Source organism: Mercurialis annua, linkage group LG1-X (assembly GCF_937616625.2).
Source record: "Mercurialis annua linkage group LG1-X, ddMerAnnu1.2, whole genome shotgun sequence".
Taxonomy (NCBI): domain Eukaryota; kingdom Viridiplantae; phylum Streptophyta; class Magnoliopsida; order Malpighiales; family Euphorbiaceae; genus Mercurialis; species Mercurialis annua.
In genome coordinates this window covers 48068534-48088967 of record NC_065570.1, presented here as the reverse complement: position 1 = coordinate 48088967, position 20434 = coordinate 48068534, and the positions used below count along the sequence as shown (strand labels likewise).

Here is a 20434-nt window from a genome sequence, read left to right as displayed (position 1 = left end):
ATGAAGTTAATTTTGAACAAAATTGTTGAAGTGATTTACCTGATCTTAATCTCAACTTAATCTCACCTATTTTGAATGAACTTCTATTTTATTTAAATTTGGGTTAATTTCATATCAAATCACCACCTTCACAAGAATTGTCAAAAATAACACGACCTTTAAAAAGTATCAATTCAGGGCATCACCTTTCATTTTTTTTTAAATAACATGGGCACGTTTTTTGATAAAATTTCGCTGACTTGGACACCCGATGGGAGTGCCACGTGTCATGCCACGTCAGCAAAAACGCCACTAAAAATGTGCCCGTGTTATTTTTAAAAAGAAATGAAAGGTGACGCCCTTAATTGCCACGTTTTAAAGGTCGTGTTATTTTTGCAATTTCGTGTATATGTGATGATTTTATATGTAATTAACCCTTTAAATTGTGATCCTAATGATGCGAGTTCTTATCTTCATCCATTGTATAATCCTTTAGGTATGTATTTGTTTACACCTCTTATCATGCATATTTTTGTCGTTCTTTATGTTCATTAATTATATATTTTGTTTACAAAAGATTGTCTATAATGTAGATTTTTTACTCTGCATACATATTTGTATATAGGTTGCATAAAATAAAGTATGATCGGTTGCTAAGACAAAAAGTTTATGAAATTTCTATATATGGAGATATTAGTACATGAGCTGTTTCAAGCATTTACAAATTGTAATTTCACACTTTCTTCCGTGCATGTTTTATGCATACAAATGATTATAAAGGGTGATTAGAGTTATAAATTGGTAACTTAAAGGGCAGACCTATGTATTAGAGTTAAGTTCTTATATTGTTCATTATTTCATGCTTGAAAGAAATTAATTAAACTTATTTTTTTTTACATAATGAATCTCTGTTAATGGATTGATAGCCATCAATTATATACTGATTTTTTTTGTTCAATTAGATGAAACTATTGATGAAGACAACATCATTTTAGATACTTCACCAACTCACAATCATCAAAGTTTCTTGTTTTTTAGTAACGAGAAGCGCCAAGCCATTTATAATATGCTACAACAAAAGAGTGTTAACGGAAAATAAAGAAAATCGATAACAACGGAAGTGTCATCAGCGTTTTCAGTCCCAATGCACTATTCAACGAATTTGGAAATAAAGCAAGGAGAGTGAAAATAATGATGTCTCTAACATGGTACAAAAATGTGGCAGAAAAAGAGTGCAAATTAATTTGGAAAAAAAAAATAGGAAACCCCCTTTACACAAAAGAAAAACTCCTTAATCTTTGTCGTATGCTACCAATATATGCAAAACCACTTTGCTTAGACATCTACAAAAAGGAGAGATACGTCAACATTCAAATGCTATCAAGACATTTTTGAAGAAAGAAAATAAGAGGTCGTGGTTGCGATATTGCTTATCTATAATTGATTCAAGATATACACCACATGATCAGAGTTTTTCAGCTATGCATAATATGGTTCATATTGACAAAAAATGGTTTTATATGACTAAAAAAAATCTAAAATGTACTACTTGTGACCTAACGAGGAAGATCTGTTACGTATTTGTAAAAGTAAAAATTTCATTGCCAAAGTCATGTTCTTAGTTGCTTTAGCTCGTTCTAGATTTGGCGTTGGAAAAATTGGGGTGTTTCCTTTCATTACTCATGAGCCGGCTAAAAGAAGTAGTGTCAATAGAGTTGCGGGAACAATGGAAACAAAGCCAATAACTTCAATTATTAGGGATGTTATGAAGTTGTATTTGATCGAAAAAGTATTACCTGCCATCAAGAAAAAATGGCCAAGAGAGGAGTCACATTTACCGATATTTATACAACAAGATAATGCTAATACACATATCAGCCTTGACGATGTTGATTTTCAGCGAGCTGCCTTAAAAGATGGATTTGATATACGTTTAATGTGTCAGCCTGTGAATTCTCCTGATTCTAATGTGTTGAAATTAAGATTTCTTGCAGCCATTCAATCTTTGCAATATAAAGAGGCACCAAAAAATGTTGATGAGATGATAAATGTCGTTATTAAATCCTTTGAAGTTTTTCCTATAGTAAAATCTAATCATATATTCCTAGCATTGCAACTTTGTATGTTAGAAATAACGAGCGCAAAGGGTTCACAACAATACAAGATTCCACATATGAGAAAATCAACTTTGGAAAGAACCGAGGAGCTTTCAACTCAAATCAAATATGACGATGCACTTATACAAGAAGTCGTTGAGTATCTTAATATGAGTTCATAGTTAAACTCGGAGTATTTTGTCACACATGTTTTGGATTTTACTTTTTCCATACTTATTTTAAGCGAAGAGGATGTTCGATAACATTTTGTATTTTTGATGTGTTTAAGGAGATGCAATTATATTACAACCTGTTCTTGGATTATATGTAGCTGATTTCTGTGGATGCAATTATATTATGATGTGTTTACTCTTTAAATCAGTCCATTTTATCGTATTAGTTGCTAAAAAGAATTTCAGACTCGCACTTCAGTTGTGAGATATGAACTAAGTTGGAGAAAATAAGCTTCTGCTGTGTACAAAAAAATAAACTTAAATTGATGCATGTACCAACAAATATTAATGACTGCAAAAATGAACTTCAAATGAGTACATGTACTAAAAAGTACTATTATGATGTGTTAACTTAAAATGAATGCAGGTACTAAGCTTATGTTGTATACATAAAAATACTCCCTTCGTCCCGTTTAAGAAGGGACGAATGGATTTTACACACAAATTAAGAAATAAAGACAACATTTTATTGTTTCATATTTGCCCTTATTAATTGTTAATTTTGTTAAAAAAATGTGCGTTGATAATATAAACTAGCAAGTGGATAGTTATTGGAGAATTTGAATAATTATGCATGGCACAGAAAATCATTGTAGAATTCTAAATATAGGAATCTCTACTGTACAAATATAGAAAGGCTATTTATTCTTTCAAAAACAAGGAAGTTACTCAATCATATTGTTAAACTTATGGAGGCAAATTTAAAATTAGGAAACCCGCCAATATTTTTGGCTTAATTAACATAATCAGTTTTGGCAATGATAAAACTCCATATATATTCAGTTTTTTTCCTACGTAATTTCTATGACTAAAATATTTCTTTCTCTTAATTAAATTGTTCCAGACTTGATTTCTTACCAAAAAAAAATGTCAAATGAAGTTGAAAATACATCTACCAACAATTCTTTACCAGATTTAAACATTGTTTACCAAATTCCAAATGATGTTCCTCACTTCAACATTCCTGTCAACCAATACCAAACAATATTCCAGACTTAAATATCCCTTTTGAACAACAACACAGTGACAATGAAAGCTATCAAGATAATGCATCGCCTGAAGATGTTGATCCTGAAAACATTATTAACGATGGTATATCAAGAAAGTGTTTGACGAATACTCAACAGAATGTTATTTTTCAATCTCTACTTGCGAAGAGTAATAATGGAATCATAAAAAAGGGAGCGATATCTCAGGTAGCATCACAATTTTCAATTAATAGAAAAGCTGTGAGTAACATTTGGTCGAAGGGTAAAAGGTGCATGGAAAATGAATCCACGGTTGATGTTTGTAAGAACCTTCGAGCACGCTCTAAACGGGTAGTATAAACGTTCGATCAAGTTTCTTCAATTCCGCTTCGAGATCGTACAACTATACGGAGAATATCAACTGCTTTAAGTATTTCAAAAACAACGCTTCATAGACGGATTAAAGAAGGTGAAATAAAAGCTCACTCCAATTCTTTGAAGCCATTTTTAACTGAAGATGATAAAAAGGCGAGGCTGAAATTTTGCATTGACATGATTAATCAAGGTACTATTAATTCAAGGCCTTTATTTACTGATATGTATGATCACGTGCATATTGATGAGAAATGGTTCTACTTGACAAAGGTTTCACAAAAATATTACCTTCACCCTCAAGAAATTGAACCGCTACGTACTTGTAAAAGTAAAAGGTTCATTACGAAGGTCATGTTTTTAGCCGCGGTTGCTCGACCGAACGTCAGAACATCAGATGAAATATTTTTTGGTAAGATTGGTATTTTTCCTTTTATTTTGAAGGAACTGGAAAAACAAAATAGCAAAAATCGAATTGCTGGAACCTTAGAAACAAAGGCCATCGAAAATGTGAATAAAGATGTAATACGTCAATGTTTGATTGAGAAAGTTTTGCCTGGTATTCGCACAAAATAAACTGAAAATAGATCAAGGGTCATATTCATTCAACAGGACAATGCAAGACCTCATATAAAGCCCGACGACGATAAATTTCTTCAAAAAGCTCAAAAGGATGGTTTTGATATTCAATTACGTTTTCAACCTCCTAATAGTCCCGATTTGAATGTCTTGGATCTTGATTTTTTTAGATCAATCCAATCTCTTCAACAAGAACAAGCACCAACAACAATTGACGAATTAGTGACAGTAGTTGAAAATGCATTCAACGAATTAACTTCTGAAAATTTAAATTCTGTTTTTTTGACATTGCAAAGTTGCATGATTGAGGTTATAAAACTCAAAGGAGGAATTAATTATTCTATTCCACATATGAGTAAAGAAAGGTTAAGGCGACCCGGTCAACTTCCAAATTGTATCGAATGCGATCCTATAATTATGAACCAAGCCATTGAAACCTCACAAGAATAAGTGAAGCTTTTCTCGACATAACAGGTATTTTTTTGCTAATTAATTTCACTTACTACTATATTAGTTCATGATGGCTATATACTTACCATATTAATCCATTACAGGTGATGGCCTTGCTGGATATTTTTTGCCATAGGATTGAATAGGCCAAAGTTCATATCTAAATTTTCGTAAGTGTTTTCAAATATGAATGGGGTTAAAAGATTCAAAGAGCTATCATTTTGAATTAATTTATTTATTTAAGCATATTGTTCACTGGAGTTGTATGAGCGGTTCATACTCAGATTAATACCAACAAATATAACAACGAAATTAAAAATAAAATTAACCAAAAATTTAAACATTAACTTTATTTAAATATTAATAATACTACACCATAATAATTCTCATCATTACTTGCTTAATATTTTAAACATAATCTTCTCACATTTGATAATACTAACCATGGAGACTCATTTGAAAGCTTTTGGTATGTAAATCTTCAGTATTTTAGTGATAACCATGTCTTGTTCTTGAGCAGGAGAAATGAAACCATCTTCTTTTGGTGGATGATTTAGATCAAGCATTGGCCTTTTCATATTCTTCTCTGATGTGTTCGTTTCTGGTTTTTGAGTTTCACCTTTTGTTGCGTCCATTTCAAGTGTTGTTAGATATGAATATTTTGTTTACTTAATGAAACAAGCAAAAGTGACTATTTATATAGCTACATAGTGCATTGGAACTACAAATGATAATAAATCAATTGTCTTGTTAATTGAATTTTCATTAAGTGTATTTGAGAATTTCTAAAAGGGTAAACATGGAAGTTTAATGTAAATTAGCGCGGAAAACACGATTTGGCCTTCTTATATGGGACATCCAAAAATTGGATATGTCCCTTCTTAAACAGGACGGAGGGAGTAATTCTGATATATGAATGTGCAGCTCATGACTATGTAGCTGAGAGAAGAAGTTGGTACATATGTAAAAATCTTAATTTACGTTTGCTAGTGGAAATTCTTGTTTGTGTGTGTTGTGTTCCATAATGTAATACCTAGTACGTTTAACGTTGCCAAAGTAGGCAATTTGTCTCTTTTTAGCAACCAGAATTAGCAGACTAAAGATTATCAAAGCATATATTAAGACAGGACCCGAGCAGGACGGTTTTCAAAATTCTAATATGAAAAGTTTGATATTAGAACCTAATTAAAGCATAAGAATTGGGACTAAAGGAAACAATATGAAAAGTTATTAAAATAGAGTTTAAGTCCCGAATTGGTAAATAATATATTACTCCTGGGGAATTGACATTAAAAAATTATCGACAGAAAATAATAATTATGGGTTAGTATTATTTATTCGGATATAAATAATACGTATGTGTTCGAGTTAAAGTGAGTAAATGATGGTTTGATTAAATTAGAAATTTAAAAGAGAAGTGGTTTAGATTAAAGAAGTGAAAGATCAAGGTAGCACTTTAGCCATGATATAAAAGCTTAAACATATGAATATGAATAATTCATATGATCAAAGACAACAACTTGAAGAAAAGAAAGGAGAGAGTTGGCAATCACCAGGGTTTGGCCGTTCGACGTCCGAATCGCGCGATTTTCGTTCTGTTCTCTTTAGAAACTCGATCTCTATCATCTCCAAGATTCATATCAAGGTAAGAGTGAGCTTTTGGCTTAGGGTTTTAAGGGTTATATGGCTGTTTTGAGTTATGTTGTGTGCGATCGAATCGAACACGTCGGAATCACGTTGTTATAGTCGTTTTTGATGGTTTTTGAGTAGGATTTTGTGTTAGGTTGGTGTAGAAGCATGTTGGAATAATTTCAGATGTTTTCCGAAGGTTAAATATGATGCAAAAATGGGAGACATGGTCTCGCGACATGAGACAAGCTCTCACGACGTGAGACCATGTCTCGCGCCGTGAGAGAGGTGGGTACAATGTGCCCAGCTACCGAGGACCTCCATACGTCGTGCCGAGGTCCGACACGACGTACCCTAACCCGATAGCATTCCGTAGACTCCGAAAACATAAAAAATAATCGTTGAACTTAACATCTTGAATTAGATTTTCAGAATGTATACGCTAAGCAAAGCATGATCTATTAGTTGAATACCACGAATGGTATTAACCACGTATAAATATAATTAAGAGTCTATTAAAGTTAAGAAGTCGAATATGGAATAAGATTGTTTTAACCTAAGTTTATAACGTAGGGTTTTGATATTAGGTTCACGTTTACTTATTAAACGTGTAGTTGATTTGTACATGTAACAGACTGTCACGATTTAAAATTATTGAGCCGAGACCGGCGTTAGGAAATAGGAGTGGTAGCTCCGAAATCCGTAGCAAGCCTGAAACAACTAAAACTTTTTTCGCAAATAAACAATCAAATAAGGACTATACAGTCGGAAGCAAATATATAAACATATAGACATATATACACTAGTCGGTCGATCTAAAACATATGGGCATATAACTTCCATACCACGTACGTACTAGCCCAACGATACTATGTACATGCTAGTGTATCTAGGTCATATCACGGGTAACTAACACTGTGAAACAAAATACAAATGACGTAGCCTACAAAAAGATATACACAAACAACAACAAATATATACAACAAACACGATACATTGCTGTCACAAGCCACGACTCTGTCAACTGAGGACTGCTATTGCACCTCTACGGAAGTCAGGAACTATACATACAACTGCAGACTTCCGGACCCAAAAAGGTGGACTCTAGCCAAGTCCAGACTTTAAACACCTGAAATTGTTAAATAACAACTGGTCAAACTATGCTGAGTGAGATTACATATTACTAACAGTATTATAAAAATAACATCGCATATAAACAAACATTTATACAAACATATAATATAAGCCAAGTATTTAATCCGATCGAAACTCTAATTTTATAAACGATCCTGAACTAGGTATTTCCTAGTGTTTACGAGCGATAGAGATTTCCCAAATCTTGTTGGTAAGCTCCCGAGATAGTTCGACCGAGTTTAACCTATACCAAGTGGTATAGTCCCGAGATAGTCCGACTGAGTTAAACTAATACCAGTACTTATAACCAATCGATCAATATGTGAGTCCAGGGATAGTTCGATAGAGTTCAACTCACTTGACATAGGGCTCGGGATAGTTCAACCCACTAGACACAGGTCCCATGATAATTCGACCGAGTTCAACCCACTAGACACAGATCATGGGATAGTTCGACCGAGTTCAACCTTGTGTCTAACACAAAGGAGTTAGTCTAATCCTATTTTCTAAAACTTACCCGACACTGGTGATCACACAACCTATTGACATCCAATAGGTAGCTTGTTCCCTCGGATTGCACACCAGATTCTTATACTTAAAAACAATCAATAAAACGATATATTATACGATCAAGTCATATAATATGCGATGCAATTGATAATAATATTTAGGCTTAATTCCTTAAAAAAAATCTCACCTTACACTTTTTTTTCGTTTATACCCTGACCTTGTAAAAACACCATTCGTATCCAATTTTGGGTTTTTATGTTTCATCCCTACCCAAAAGCATTAAATTGTACTATTTTCATTTGAAAAAGAGTTTAAAACATACTTTTTTCTATTTTAAAAAATACAAATAAATTCTTAAACTTAAAAAATAATCAAATACATCCAAATAATTAATTAACTTTGTTTAATTTAATAAAAAATTAAAAAAATTATTATTATTTTTAATTTTTTGTCGTAAATATTTTTAAAAAAATAAAAAAATTAAAAAAATTAGGAAATATTTTTTTAAAAAATTAAAAAAAATTATTATTATTTTTAATTTTTTTTTAGGATGGTATTTTTGTACTATTAATAACATTAATATCTAATTAGTATATAAGTGTAATATCCCGTATTTTTAAATTACTTTTTTAACTTTAATTATAAATTTTTGCATTCCGTCAAGTTATAAGTAATTTATTATTATTATTATTATTATTTAATTTTATTTTAGTCGCTCGTTGATTCGATCGTGGTCCGATTCGTGTTTAATGTGTATTATTAAATTTTAAAAGAAAAAGAAAATAAAAAAACTTATGAAATGTAAATCATGTAAATACCATGCAACGTTGGCCAATCTTCTCTTTTTAACATGACTAAACCATGCATGGACTTAACCCACTCTTGTTTTCCCATGTAAGCCCATCCCACCTCTTTTGGCATAAAAAGAAAAGCTCATGCACTTACTATATTAAGAGCCATGCTTCTGATTATCAATTCGGCAACAGTGAGAGTCATCATATCTTCCCTCCTATACATTCTGTTCATCACGTTTCTTCCTTTTCTTAACCTAAAAAGAATTTCTCTCGTTTTGAATCAAAACCTATCAGTCACACTCACTTAAACAAATCTGAAACTTCATTAAACTCTATCCAAGCTCCATTCGATCCAAGTTTCGGCAAGTAATCGTTTAACTTGTTCTTCGTTTCAATATCGTCAAATACGGTTTTTGATTTCTATTTCATTGTAATAGTTGTAAACCGATTGTTCTTTGACGGTTATCATCGACTCCACGATCTCTTCGAGTCTCACGTATTGAAATCGATAAAGGTACGTAAAGATTACTCTGTTCATTGCCGTTCTGTTTTGTCGTTTCAATTACAACTTACTGCCATTCCTTTGAGTCTGTTACTGCCATTATTAAGGTCTGAATTTTTGCATGTTTATCATAGCAATCCATGTGTTTGTGTTGTGGGTTTGCATCGAGTTGTTGTCTTGCGATTCTTCGTGTTTGAATCCTTTTGTTGCTGTCGTGCTTCCGGTGTTGCCGCCATGTTCTTTCTCGTTAGTTTCTGCCCTATGAGTATTTGTGGATTCTTAAACTATAGTTAATTTAGCATGGTAGATTAAAGATTGAATCTTTCATTTTGCTTTCAAATTGTGTTTATATAATTAGGTTGAATTATAATGAGTAAGTTGCTGCAACTTCATGAGATGGAGGGAATGATTTTGATTTGAAATTTGTTAATTGGAGAAGATGGCTAATTGGCCAATATGGTCACCAAATGAATTACTTGAAATCAATTGAATCCCTAGCTATGTTATTATTTAATAATAACTTTTCTATTTGTTTCTATTTTAAATTAACAACTTGAAAACGATAATTGTTTTTTAATTTAAATTAATATAATTACTCAGGTAATTATATTTAATTTTGATTGATATGTTAAATTGGCAAATTTATAATTTAGCCCCTAAAGTTTCTAAAAAGCTTATTCAAGTTAAGTTTTACCTATAGGATAACTTTTTGGATTTTGTTTATCCTATAATTTAGTAAATTGGAAAACGAATAATGAATTTTGATTTCGAAAAATCAAATTGGCTAAAGTACAGTTTAGTCCCTGAACTTTTATAAACTTAAAATGGTTAAGTTTTGGGTTGTAACTTAGGTTACTTAAATTGCAAGATATTGAATTTTATTTTAAAATGGATAATTATTTTATTAAGTTATTTTAATTTATAAATTCGGGTTTATAAATTTAATAAAGTTTTGCTTTGAGTTAGGCTGTGGTCGCCCAACAAGTGGGAAGAAGGTTGGTAGTTTTAAATAACTCGGCTGACTCACTGATATGGATTTTAACTTGAGTTTATTTAAATTATTTTACGAATCATTCTAAATATATTTATATGATTTGTACTCTATAACTTGGGTTATTTTTGGAATGCATTCAATATAGGTGTTATTAAATGTGACTTGGTATTGTGGTGTGCTAGTCCTATGTGGTGTCTAGTACTTTTTAGAGTTTGGGTCTGATTTTAATTATGATTTTAATATTTTATTTAGACATGTCGACTGTTCGTACTTCGGAGGCGAACCAGAGTTAGGTGCTTGTCAGGATCACGTGGATTTAGCAAGCAGTAAACAGTTTTTGAACTGTTTTCGGCATTGTGGATTTGATTTGGAACGTGCTACTCGATGGGCATCATCGAGACTGCGTGCGCACCGGTAATGATTATGGTATTAAGGTAGGTTTGAGATACGTCTCACCTTAGTGAGGGCACCGGTGGAAGATACGTCTCCTGGGCTCACTATTTATTAAGGGATAGTCGAGGATCGGTTATTGAGATACGTCTCACTGACACGATAATGGATTTAGAATTGTGGTTTAGGGTTTCATTGATAATCCATAATGAAAATGTTTTATTAAACATTTTAAAGGTTTTTAACTTATAAATGTAAATGGTTATATAAACTCTACTTAGTAAATCTGACCCCGTTGTTTTCCCAAATTTTCCAGGTTTATGATTTGAGCATTTATCGATCTCCGTTTCTTCATAAATAAAGTGTCGAACTATTTTAAACTCTTAGACCGCAGTAGTAGTTTCTTATTATTCATGTCTTAGTCTTACGTTTATAGTTTTGACTATTGTTTGTTGGATTGGTCCAACTATTACTATATCGTTTTTAGCATGATTACCGTGTTTACGGTATTTATATTATATTGCCATACTGTTGGATATTATTTTGAGATAAGCGTACTTTAAATATATGTTGTTTATATGTACTGCTAGATTAGGCTTGAAGTCTCGGTTGCCCCCGAGCATGTGGTTTTATACAGGTACATTGTTTTAAATGTGCTAAGTTGGTTATCCGCAAGGCTAGCTACGGGTTTTGGTACCACCATACCCATACCCTAGCGCCGGTCACGATTCATGAAAATGGGTCGTGACAAACCTTGTATCAGAGCTTTGCTTTCAAACCAAGGCTTTTTAAATGTTAAGTGTTTATTTGTTTGGCATGTTAAGTGACTAAATTGTCCTAGGAACTACTGCGGAATTAGGATTCGAGTCTTGTCTTTGAAACGTCGTCTTTTGCTTTCAAAACTTTCTGCCTACTCCTATAGGAATGTCGTGAGTCAGTCGTGTGGATTTAATTGATGTATTGCTTATTATATGGTTGTTTTCACTTGGGTGATTACTTGTTGGCTGATTCGTCATGTTGTGTTTATTTGGTTAAATTTTGTTTATATTGAGAATTTTTGTTTCATTATTAGGAATGAATACTCGTACTCGTGCTGCGGCTCAGCAAAATGCTGAGGTTGATGACGCGATCTCTATGGAGGTGGACCAGAATGAACCAGAGGTTCGAGCTGGTAGAGGACTAGCAGGCAGAGGCCCAGCTGGTCGGGGTCGACTGGTCTAGGTCGTGGTGGCCGAGGCCAAGCTGGCAGAGGTAGAGGCAGAGGCGTAGGACGCGGTGCTGCAGGGGGTGCTCAAGCACCAGGTGCGGCACAACCTGAGTTGGACGATTTTGACTTCAACACGTTTTTTATAAAGTCGCTGCTTTACTACTCAACCAGGTTCAGCTACGAGCGGGTCAGGTCGCTATGCAAGATCAGTATGCAGTTTCGGGTCAGATAGTTCAGCAGCAGCAACCACGGGCTGGTGGTGCAGTAATTGGTGGTGTCGGAACTACTGAAAGGGATTTGGTTTTGGCTTACATGAGGCTGAAGCCAACTGAGTTTGACGGTTCTGGAGACGCGCCGGATTTTCTCGAAGAGGTTGAGCAGAATGCTCGGCGACTACAGGCTACTGAGCGTCAGACCGTCGTCCTAGTTGAGATGTCTATGAAGGGTTCAGCTCGGGACTGGTTTCATAGATTTGTTCATGTTGACATGACTACCATCTCTTGGGCTTAGTTTGTGGCGAGATTCAGAGCTTTCTTCTTACCGTTCTCAGTGACAGAGGGTCACTGAGACAGGTTGCTTACGCTTGCTAGGGATGATAGGTCAGTATCCGAGTACACGACGGAGTTCGTGAGATAAGGTCGGTTCGCTCCAGATTTGCATGCAGATCCGCAAAGGGTGAACGACAGATACGTAAAGGGCTTAGGGCGAGATTTTATGAGTTTGCTGACTGAGACACGTAGAGACTTTACAGACGTAGTGGACAGTGCTCGGCGTATGGAGAGTTTGTTATTATAGTTTGGGGAGATTTCTGGTCCTTCTCAAACTAAGAAGTCATTTGGCCCTGGACAGCAGAGTGGTGGTGGTAGCTACCAATCGACACCTTCTCTGTACAAGAACAAAAAGAGGGGTGTCAAGAAGAGTTATCAGCCGTACACCTACGTTTAGGCAACAGCGGTAGTAGCCGCAGTTTTGGGTGCGGTAACAATGGAGGTGCTAGTTTTCCTTTCTGCCAGAATTGCAGACGTCGACATCCATGCGAGTATCGTTTAGCACCAGGGGGGTTGTTTTACTTGTGGCCAACCGGATCACTTTGCGAGAGAGTGTCGGGCATCTGGGCAGCAGATGTCTGCAGCTAGTGTTGCTCAGCCATTCTATCAGAGTCAGAGACCGGTGTTCTCTGCACCGGCAGGGTTTTCTCAACATGTCGCTTCTTTTGGTGGCCAGCGGGGCCGAGGTTCTAGAGGGCGTGGTTTTGGAGGCCGTGGCAACGGCGGTAGAGTTTCTAGCAGCTATGGTACCGGACAGAGTTCTCAACAGTAGAATCAGGGTCAGGCCAGAGTTTTCGCTTTGACTCCTCAGGATGCTCACGCATCTAACGCAGTGGTGCAAGGTACTATTCATATTGCTTTTGTAGATGCTCTTGTTTTATTTGATGCAGGTGCAACCCATTCTTTTGTGTCTACGTGTTTTGCTGCTAAGTTGGGTGTAACACCAACAAGTCTGTGTGAACCTTTATTTGTTTCAACTCCTTTGTCTGACTGTGTGGTGGTGGATGTTGTGTATCCATCGTGTTCGGTGGTTATCCATGGAAGAGACTTGCATGCTGATTTGGTTGTTTTGGATGTTCTTACCTTTGACGTGATTTTGGGAATGGATTGGCTGGCACGCCATTATGCTTCGATCGACTGTCGAGGGAAGTCGGTTGAGTTTCAAATTCCAGGTGATCTACCATTTTCTTTTCAAGGGGAAAAGACGGAGACACCGAAGAATCTGATTTCTGCGATCAAGGCAAAGCGAATGATGAGTAAGGGTTGTCAAGCTTTCTTAGCTGTGGTTCGAGACATGGATGCTGAGGTGGGCAGTATGAACACTGTCCCTATAGTGAATGAATTCACTGACGTTTTTCCAGAGGAGTTGCCTAGATTACCACCTGATCGGGATATCGAGTTCTGCATTGACGTTGTTCCTAGAACTGGTCCTATTTCGATACCGCCGTATCGGATGGCTCCTGCTGAGCTGAAGGAGTTGAAGGAGAAGTTACAAGAACTTTTGGACAGTGACTTCATCAGACCGTGTACTTCTCCGTGGGGTGCTCCAGTTCTGTTTGTTAAGAAGAAGGATGGTTTCTTTCGGCTTTGTATCGACTACAGGCAGTTGAATAAGGCTACCATCAAGAACAGATATCCTCTTCCTCGTATCGACGACTTGTTTGATCAGTTACAGGGTGCAAAGTGCTTTTCCAAGATTGACTTGAGATCCGGGTATCATCAACTTTGGATTCGGGACGTCGATGTGCCTAAGACTGCTTTCAGAACGCGTTATGGGCATTTCGAGTTTTTGGTCATGTCGTTTGGGTTGACTAACCCACCAGCAGCGTTTATGGACATGATGAATCGGGTTTTCAAACCATTTTTAGATCAGTTTGTTATCGTCTTCATTGATGATATTCATATTTATTCTCGGAGTGAGGAGGAGCATGCTTATCACTTGAGGACTATACTACAGACCTTGCGAGAGCATCAGTTGTATGCTAAGTTCTCAAAGTGCGAGTTTTGGCTGGAACAGGTTACCTTCTTAGGACACGTGGTGTCGAAGGATGGAATCAAGGTTGATCCGAAGAAGATTGAGGCGGTTATGGATTGGCAGAGGCCGAGGTCAGTTACCGAGATCAGGAGTTTTCTTGGATTAGTTGGCTACTACCATCGGTTCGTGCAGGATTTCTCTCGGATATCTGCACCTTTAAATAAGCTGACACAGAAGCGTGTTAAGTTTGAGTGGACCGACAAGTGTGAGGCAAGTTTCGAGAAGCTGAAGGAGATTCTGACTACAACTCTTGTTTTGGCGTTACCTTCTGGCATTGAGGGTTTTACTGTGTACTGCGATGCTTCTCGGATTGGCTTAGGTTGCGTGTTGATGCAACATGGACAGGTAATCGCCTATGCTTCTCGTCAGCTGAAGAATCATGAGATGAATTACCCTACTCATGATTTGGAGTTAGCAGCTGTGGTTTTTGCTCTGAAGATCTGGAGGCACTACTTGTACGGTGCGACTTGCGAGATCTTCACTGATCACAAGAGTCTGAAATACATCTTTGATCAGCGGGAGTTGAATCTGAGACAGAGGAGGTGGCTAGAGTTGCTTAAGGACTACGACTGTACTATTCAGTACCATCGTTGTAAGGCTAATGTGGTAGCCGATGCGTTGAGTCGCAAGTCTTCAGGCAGTTTGGCCCATATTTCTGAGGTTGGGCGTAGATCTATGGTTCGAGAGTGGCATGGTTTGATAGATTCGGGCTACGGTTTTCAGGTTTCTCAGAATGGTAGTTTGTTGGCACAACTACAGGTGCAGCCAGTTTTGATTGATAGGATTAAAGCTTTACAAGCTGAGGATCCACAATTGAAACGGATTGTGGACGAGATCCATCTTGACGGGAATTTTAAGTTTGTTTTTGTAGAGGGAGTTCTCATGTTAGGTTCTAGACTGTGCGTTCCGGATTCAGATGGTTTGAGAGACCAGATTCTGGAGGAAGCGCATATGTCAGCTTACAGTGTTCATCCGGGGTCTACCAAGATGTACCATGACTTCAAGGGTACATATTGGTGGAGCGGAATGAAGAAGGATGTTGTAGAGTATGTTTCCAAGTGTCTGACTTGCCAGCAGGTGAAGCTGGAACATCAAAGACCTTTTGGCTATCTGCAGCCACTACCTATTCCAGAGTGGAAGTGGGAGAGGATTACCATGGACTTTGTGGTTGGGTTACCACATACTCGACAGGGGTACAATTCCATCTGGGTGATAGTTGACCGTATGACCAAGTCAGCTCATTTCCTTCCGATCAAGGTTTCGTATCCTGCTTCGAAGTTGGCTCAGTTGTACATCGACAGGATTGTCAGTTTGCACGGTGTACTAGTTTCGATTGTTTCTGACAGAGGTTCTGTTTTCACTTCGAGGTTCTGGAGAGCGTTACAGGAGTCTTTGGGTTCTCGTTTGGACTTCAGTTAGCTTTTCATCCTCAGACTGACGGTCAGTCTGAAAGGACTATTCAGACATTGGAGGATATGCTCAGGATGTGCATTCTTGATTTTCAGGGTAGCTGGGATACTCATCTGCCGTTAATTGAGTTTTCCTACAACAACAGTTACCATGCAAGCATTGAGATGGCACCTTATGAGGCTTTGTACGGACGCAAGTGTCAATCTCCTATCTGCTGGGAAGAGGTCGGCGAGCGGAAGTTGTCTGGTGCTTAAATTATTCAGATGACCTCAGAAAAGGTACCGTTGATAAAACGGAGGTTGGAGACAGCTTTTAGTCGGCATAAGAGTTATGCTGATCCGAAGAGAAAAGACATCGAGTTTCAGGTGGGAGATTTTGTGTTTCTTCGGGTTTCGCCTATGAAAGGCGTGATTCGTTTTGGTATCAAGGGAAAGTTGGCACCGAGGTATGTTGGTCCTTATGAGATTTTAGAGAGGATTGGAAATGTGGCTTATCGTCTGGTTCTGCCGCCAGACATTCTTTAGTGCATCCTGTATTTCATGTTTCTATGCTGAGGAAGTGCATCTCAGATTCATATTCATTATGAATAACTAATAATAATTATGAATAACTACTACTAATAATGAAAACAATAAAAAGTTAATAGCCAAGATTCCACTAGTTTACTAAATTCCTATGCATATCCTAAATTTCTGTTATGTGAGCCCGCTTAGCTCAGAGGTTAGAGCATCGCATTTGTAATGCGATGGTCATCGGTTCGACTCCGATAGCTGGCTTTTCTCTATTTGTTTGATTTTTTACATAATTGATAATTTTTTTTTGAAATCAAAGAATATTGATATTGAAAAAGCTTCGTTCCCTTTTACCAAAGGGGACCCATTATTATGTGGTAGGAACTTCAAATTATGAAAAAAAGTTAAAAGTTAGAATAGTTAAATCTCTGCAGAACAAATCCAGAACAAGAAAAGGACCCTTTTTTTCTATATACATTATTGGTATATATACAAAAAGGCCCCAATATTGATACATGTGATTGTGCCTCAGAGTGTTGAGATTGACCAGGAGTTGTCCTATGAGGAACAACCAGTTGAGATTGTTGATACGCAAGTGCGTAGGTTACAGAACAAGGAGATTCCGATAGTCAAAGTTCTGTGGCGGAATCATTCTGTCGAGGAGTGCACTTGGGAGACGGAGTCCGATATGCGGAAACGTTACTCTTTCCTCTTTCCTTGAGGTACGTGTATCGTTGCTTATGTGATTTAGTTGATTGTTTCTGTACTTGGTGTGTTCTTATGTTTATTTGTTTATGTTTAAATTCGACGGCGAATTTTTAATAAGTTGGGGAGAATGTAATATCCCGTATTTTTAAATTCTTTTTTTAACTTTAATTATAAATTTTTGTCTATTCCGTCAAGTTTTAAGTAATTTATTATTATTATTATTATATATTTTTATTTAATTTTATTTTAGTCGCTCGTTGATTCAATCGTGGTCCGATTCGTATTTAATGTGTATTATTAAATTTTAAAAGAAAAAGAAAATAAAAAAAACTTATGAAATGTAAATCATGTAAATACCATGCAACGTTGGCCAATCTTCTCTTTTTAACATGACTAAACCATGCATGGACTTAACCCACTCTTGTTTTCCCATGTAAGCCCATCCCACCTCTTTTGGCATAAAAAGAAAAGCTCATGCACTTACTATATTAAGAGCCATGCTTCTGATTATCAATTCGGCAACAGTGAGAGTCATCATATCTTCCCTCCTATACATTCTGTTCATCACGTTTCTTCCTTTTCTTAACCTAAAAAGAATTTCTCTCGTTTTGAATCAAAACCTATCAGTCACACTCACTTAAACAAATCTGAAACTTCATTAAACTCTATCCAAGCTCCATTCGATCCAAGTTTCGGCAAGTAATCGTTTAACTTGTTCTTCGTTTCAATATCGTCAGATACGGTTTTTGATTTCTATTTCATTGTAATAGTTGTAAACCGATTGTTCTTTGACGGTTATCATCGACTCAACGATCTCTTCGAGTCTCACGTATTGAAATCGATAAAGGTACGTAAAGATTACTCTGTTCATTGTCGTTCCGTTTTGTCGTTTCAATTACAACTTACTGCCATTCCTTTGAGTCTGTTACTGCCATTATTAAGGTCTGAATTTTTGCATGTTTATCATAGCAATCCATGTGTTTGTGTTGTGGGTTTGCATCGAGTTGTTGTCTTGCGATTCTTCGTGTTTGAATCCTTTTGTTGCTGTCGTGCTTCCGGTGTTGCCGCCATGTTCTTTCTTGTTAGTTTCTGCCCTATGAGTATTTGTGGATTCTTAAACTATAGTTAATTTAGCATAGTAGATTAAAGATTGAATCTTTCATTTTGCTTTCAAATTGTGTTTATATAATTAGGTTGAATTATAATGAGTAAGTTGCTGCAACTTCATGAGATGGAGGGAATGATTTTGATTTGAAATTTGTTAATTGGAGAAGATGGCTAATTGGCCAATATGGTCACAAAATGAATTACTTGAAATCAATTGAATCCCTAGCTATGTTATTATTTAATAATAACTTGTCTATTTGTTTCTATTTTAAATTAACTTGAAAACGATAATTGTTTTATAATTTAAATTAATATAATTACTCGGGTAATTATATTTAATTTTGATTGATATGTTAAATTGGCAAATTTATAATTTAGTCCCTAAAGTTTCTAAAAAGCTTATTCAAGTTAAGTTTTACCTATAGGATAACTTTTTGGATTTTGTTTATCCTATAATTTAGTAAATTGGAAAACGAATAATTAATTTTGATTTCGAAAAATCAAATTGGCTAAAGTACAGTTTAGTCCCTGAACTTTATAAACTTAAAATGGTTAAGTTTTGGGTTGTAACTTAGGTTACTTAAATTGCAAGATATTGAATTTTATTTTAAAATGGATAATTATTTTATTAAGTTATTTTAATTTATAAACTCGGGTTTATAAATTTAATAAAGTTTTGCTTTGAGTTAGGTTGTGGTCGCCCAACAAATGGGAAGAAGGTTGGTAGTTTTAAATAACTCGGCTGACTCACTGATATGGATTTTAACTTGAGTTTATTTAAATTATTTTACGAATCTATATTATATATAAAAGTACGGAGGGGGGGGGGGGAACGGCACATTTACCTTATAGCCTTTTTTAATTTATAGTTAATTGATAACTTAAATAAAGATTTTATGGTAATTTATTTAATTAATATTGTTATGATTTTTAGTAGTATATTAATCAGGATAATTATCAATATAATTACTAGATAATAATTGACTTATCTTTATTCTACTAAAACTAAATCTCATCTGTTAATAGATTTAGTCTCCATCCAATAAAAAAGACATAAGAAGAAAGAAGCTTTTTCGGGATGGACTGTTTTCTTTTTTGCTAGGTTGCCGGTTTCCAGACTGCAATTAAAAATTACAAAGAAAGCTTTCTTGTCAATTTTTAATTTATGTCTTGTGTTTGACACTTTTAACTTGAAACATTATTGTCATTTGATAATTAATTATAAAATTAAAACAAATATTCAATAATTAAAAGTAAATAAAAAAGTAATAAATTTCTTTCTTGACTCTAACTCTTTTCTTATTTTACTACTAATAAATCTCTCTTATGACTCTAAAAAATAGCTTAATAACTTTTCTATTTTAAGTTTACGGTGACCTTCAAAAATCCAAACTCTTAAATATTCTTATGTGGACATAGCAAAAGAAATTTTTTAGAAATATTATACTTATGACGAAAATCATTACTTTATTTGAAAGAATAGTAGTAATAGTTTGGTTTGGTTTGGAGATTTCTAATTCAAATATAATAGCAATTATTTTTACTTATAAACTAATAGTTAATAAAATAAAGACGATTATTTATATTTGGCATAATTATAAATTAGATTCTATTTATTTGTTAAAACTAAAATTAAAATAATAAATAAAATAAACTTCCACTGCGACTTCAATAAATAATTTATAAAAAAGTATTCATAAACTATATGTTCTTTTAATTTAATTAATAATTAAAAATTATACGACAATCTACTACTTTAATCACTTAATAAAGGATTACTACTACTACTATGATATAATAATTTATAAAATTTTCAATTAGTTTGTTAATAAATTAATATTATTTAATATTAATTTTAAATAATTATTGACTAAAAGTTATAGTTTTTGACATGTCACATTACGAGCCACGTGCGTAGCACGTAAGACGATACTAGTCATTCTAAATATATTTATATGATTTGTACTCTATAACTTGGGTTATTTTTAGAATGCATTCAATATAGGTGTTATTAAATGTGACTTGGTATTGTGTTGTGCTAGTCCTATGTGGTGTCTAGTACTTTTTAGAGTTTGGGTCTGATTTTAATTATGATTTTAATATTTTATTTAGACATGTCGACTATTCGTACTTCAGAGGCGAACCAGAGTTAGGTGCTTGTCAGGATCACGTGGATTTAGCAAGCAGTGAGTTTATTTCTTATTATATTATATTATATTATATATATATATATATATGTATAAACAGCTTTTGAACTGTTTTCGGCATTGTGGATTT

At 34.9% G+C, this 20434-nt stretch overlaps 1 protein-coding gene and 1 non-coding gene across 2 annotated transcripts; both read left to right on the top strand.

Moving 5' to 3' along the window:
- The first annotated feature begins 1591 nt into the window (after positions 1 to 1591).
- LOC126672140 (uncharacterized) lies at positions 1592 to 2257 on the top strand. Its single transcript, XM_050366084.1, has one exon. The coding sequence runs from the start codon at positions 1592 to 1594 to the stop codon at positions 2255 to 2257; it is 666 nt and encodes a 221-aa protein (XP_050222041.1).
- A 14276-nt stretch (positions 2258 to 16533) lies between these two features.
- On the top strand, positions 16534 to 16606 carry TRNAT-UGU (transfer RNA threonine (anticodon UGU)). Its single transcript has one exon. It is a non-coding gene; the product is annotated as a tRNA-Thr (tRNA).
- The last annotated feature ends 3828 nt before the right edge of the window (positions 16607 to 20434 follow it).

Bases quoted from the DNA above. Each gene is read 5' to 3' on its own strand.
- LOC126672140 (XM_050366084.1), top strand. From the start codon at position 1,592: ATGTTCTTAGTTGCTTTAGCTCGTTCTAGATTTGGCGTTGGAAAAATT.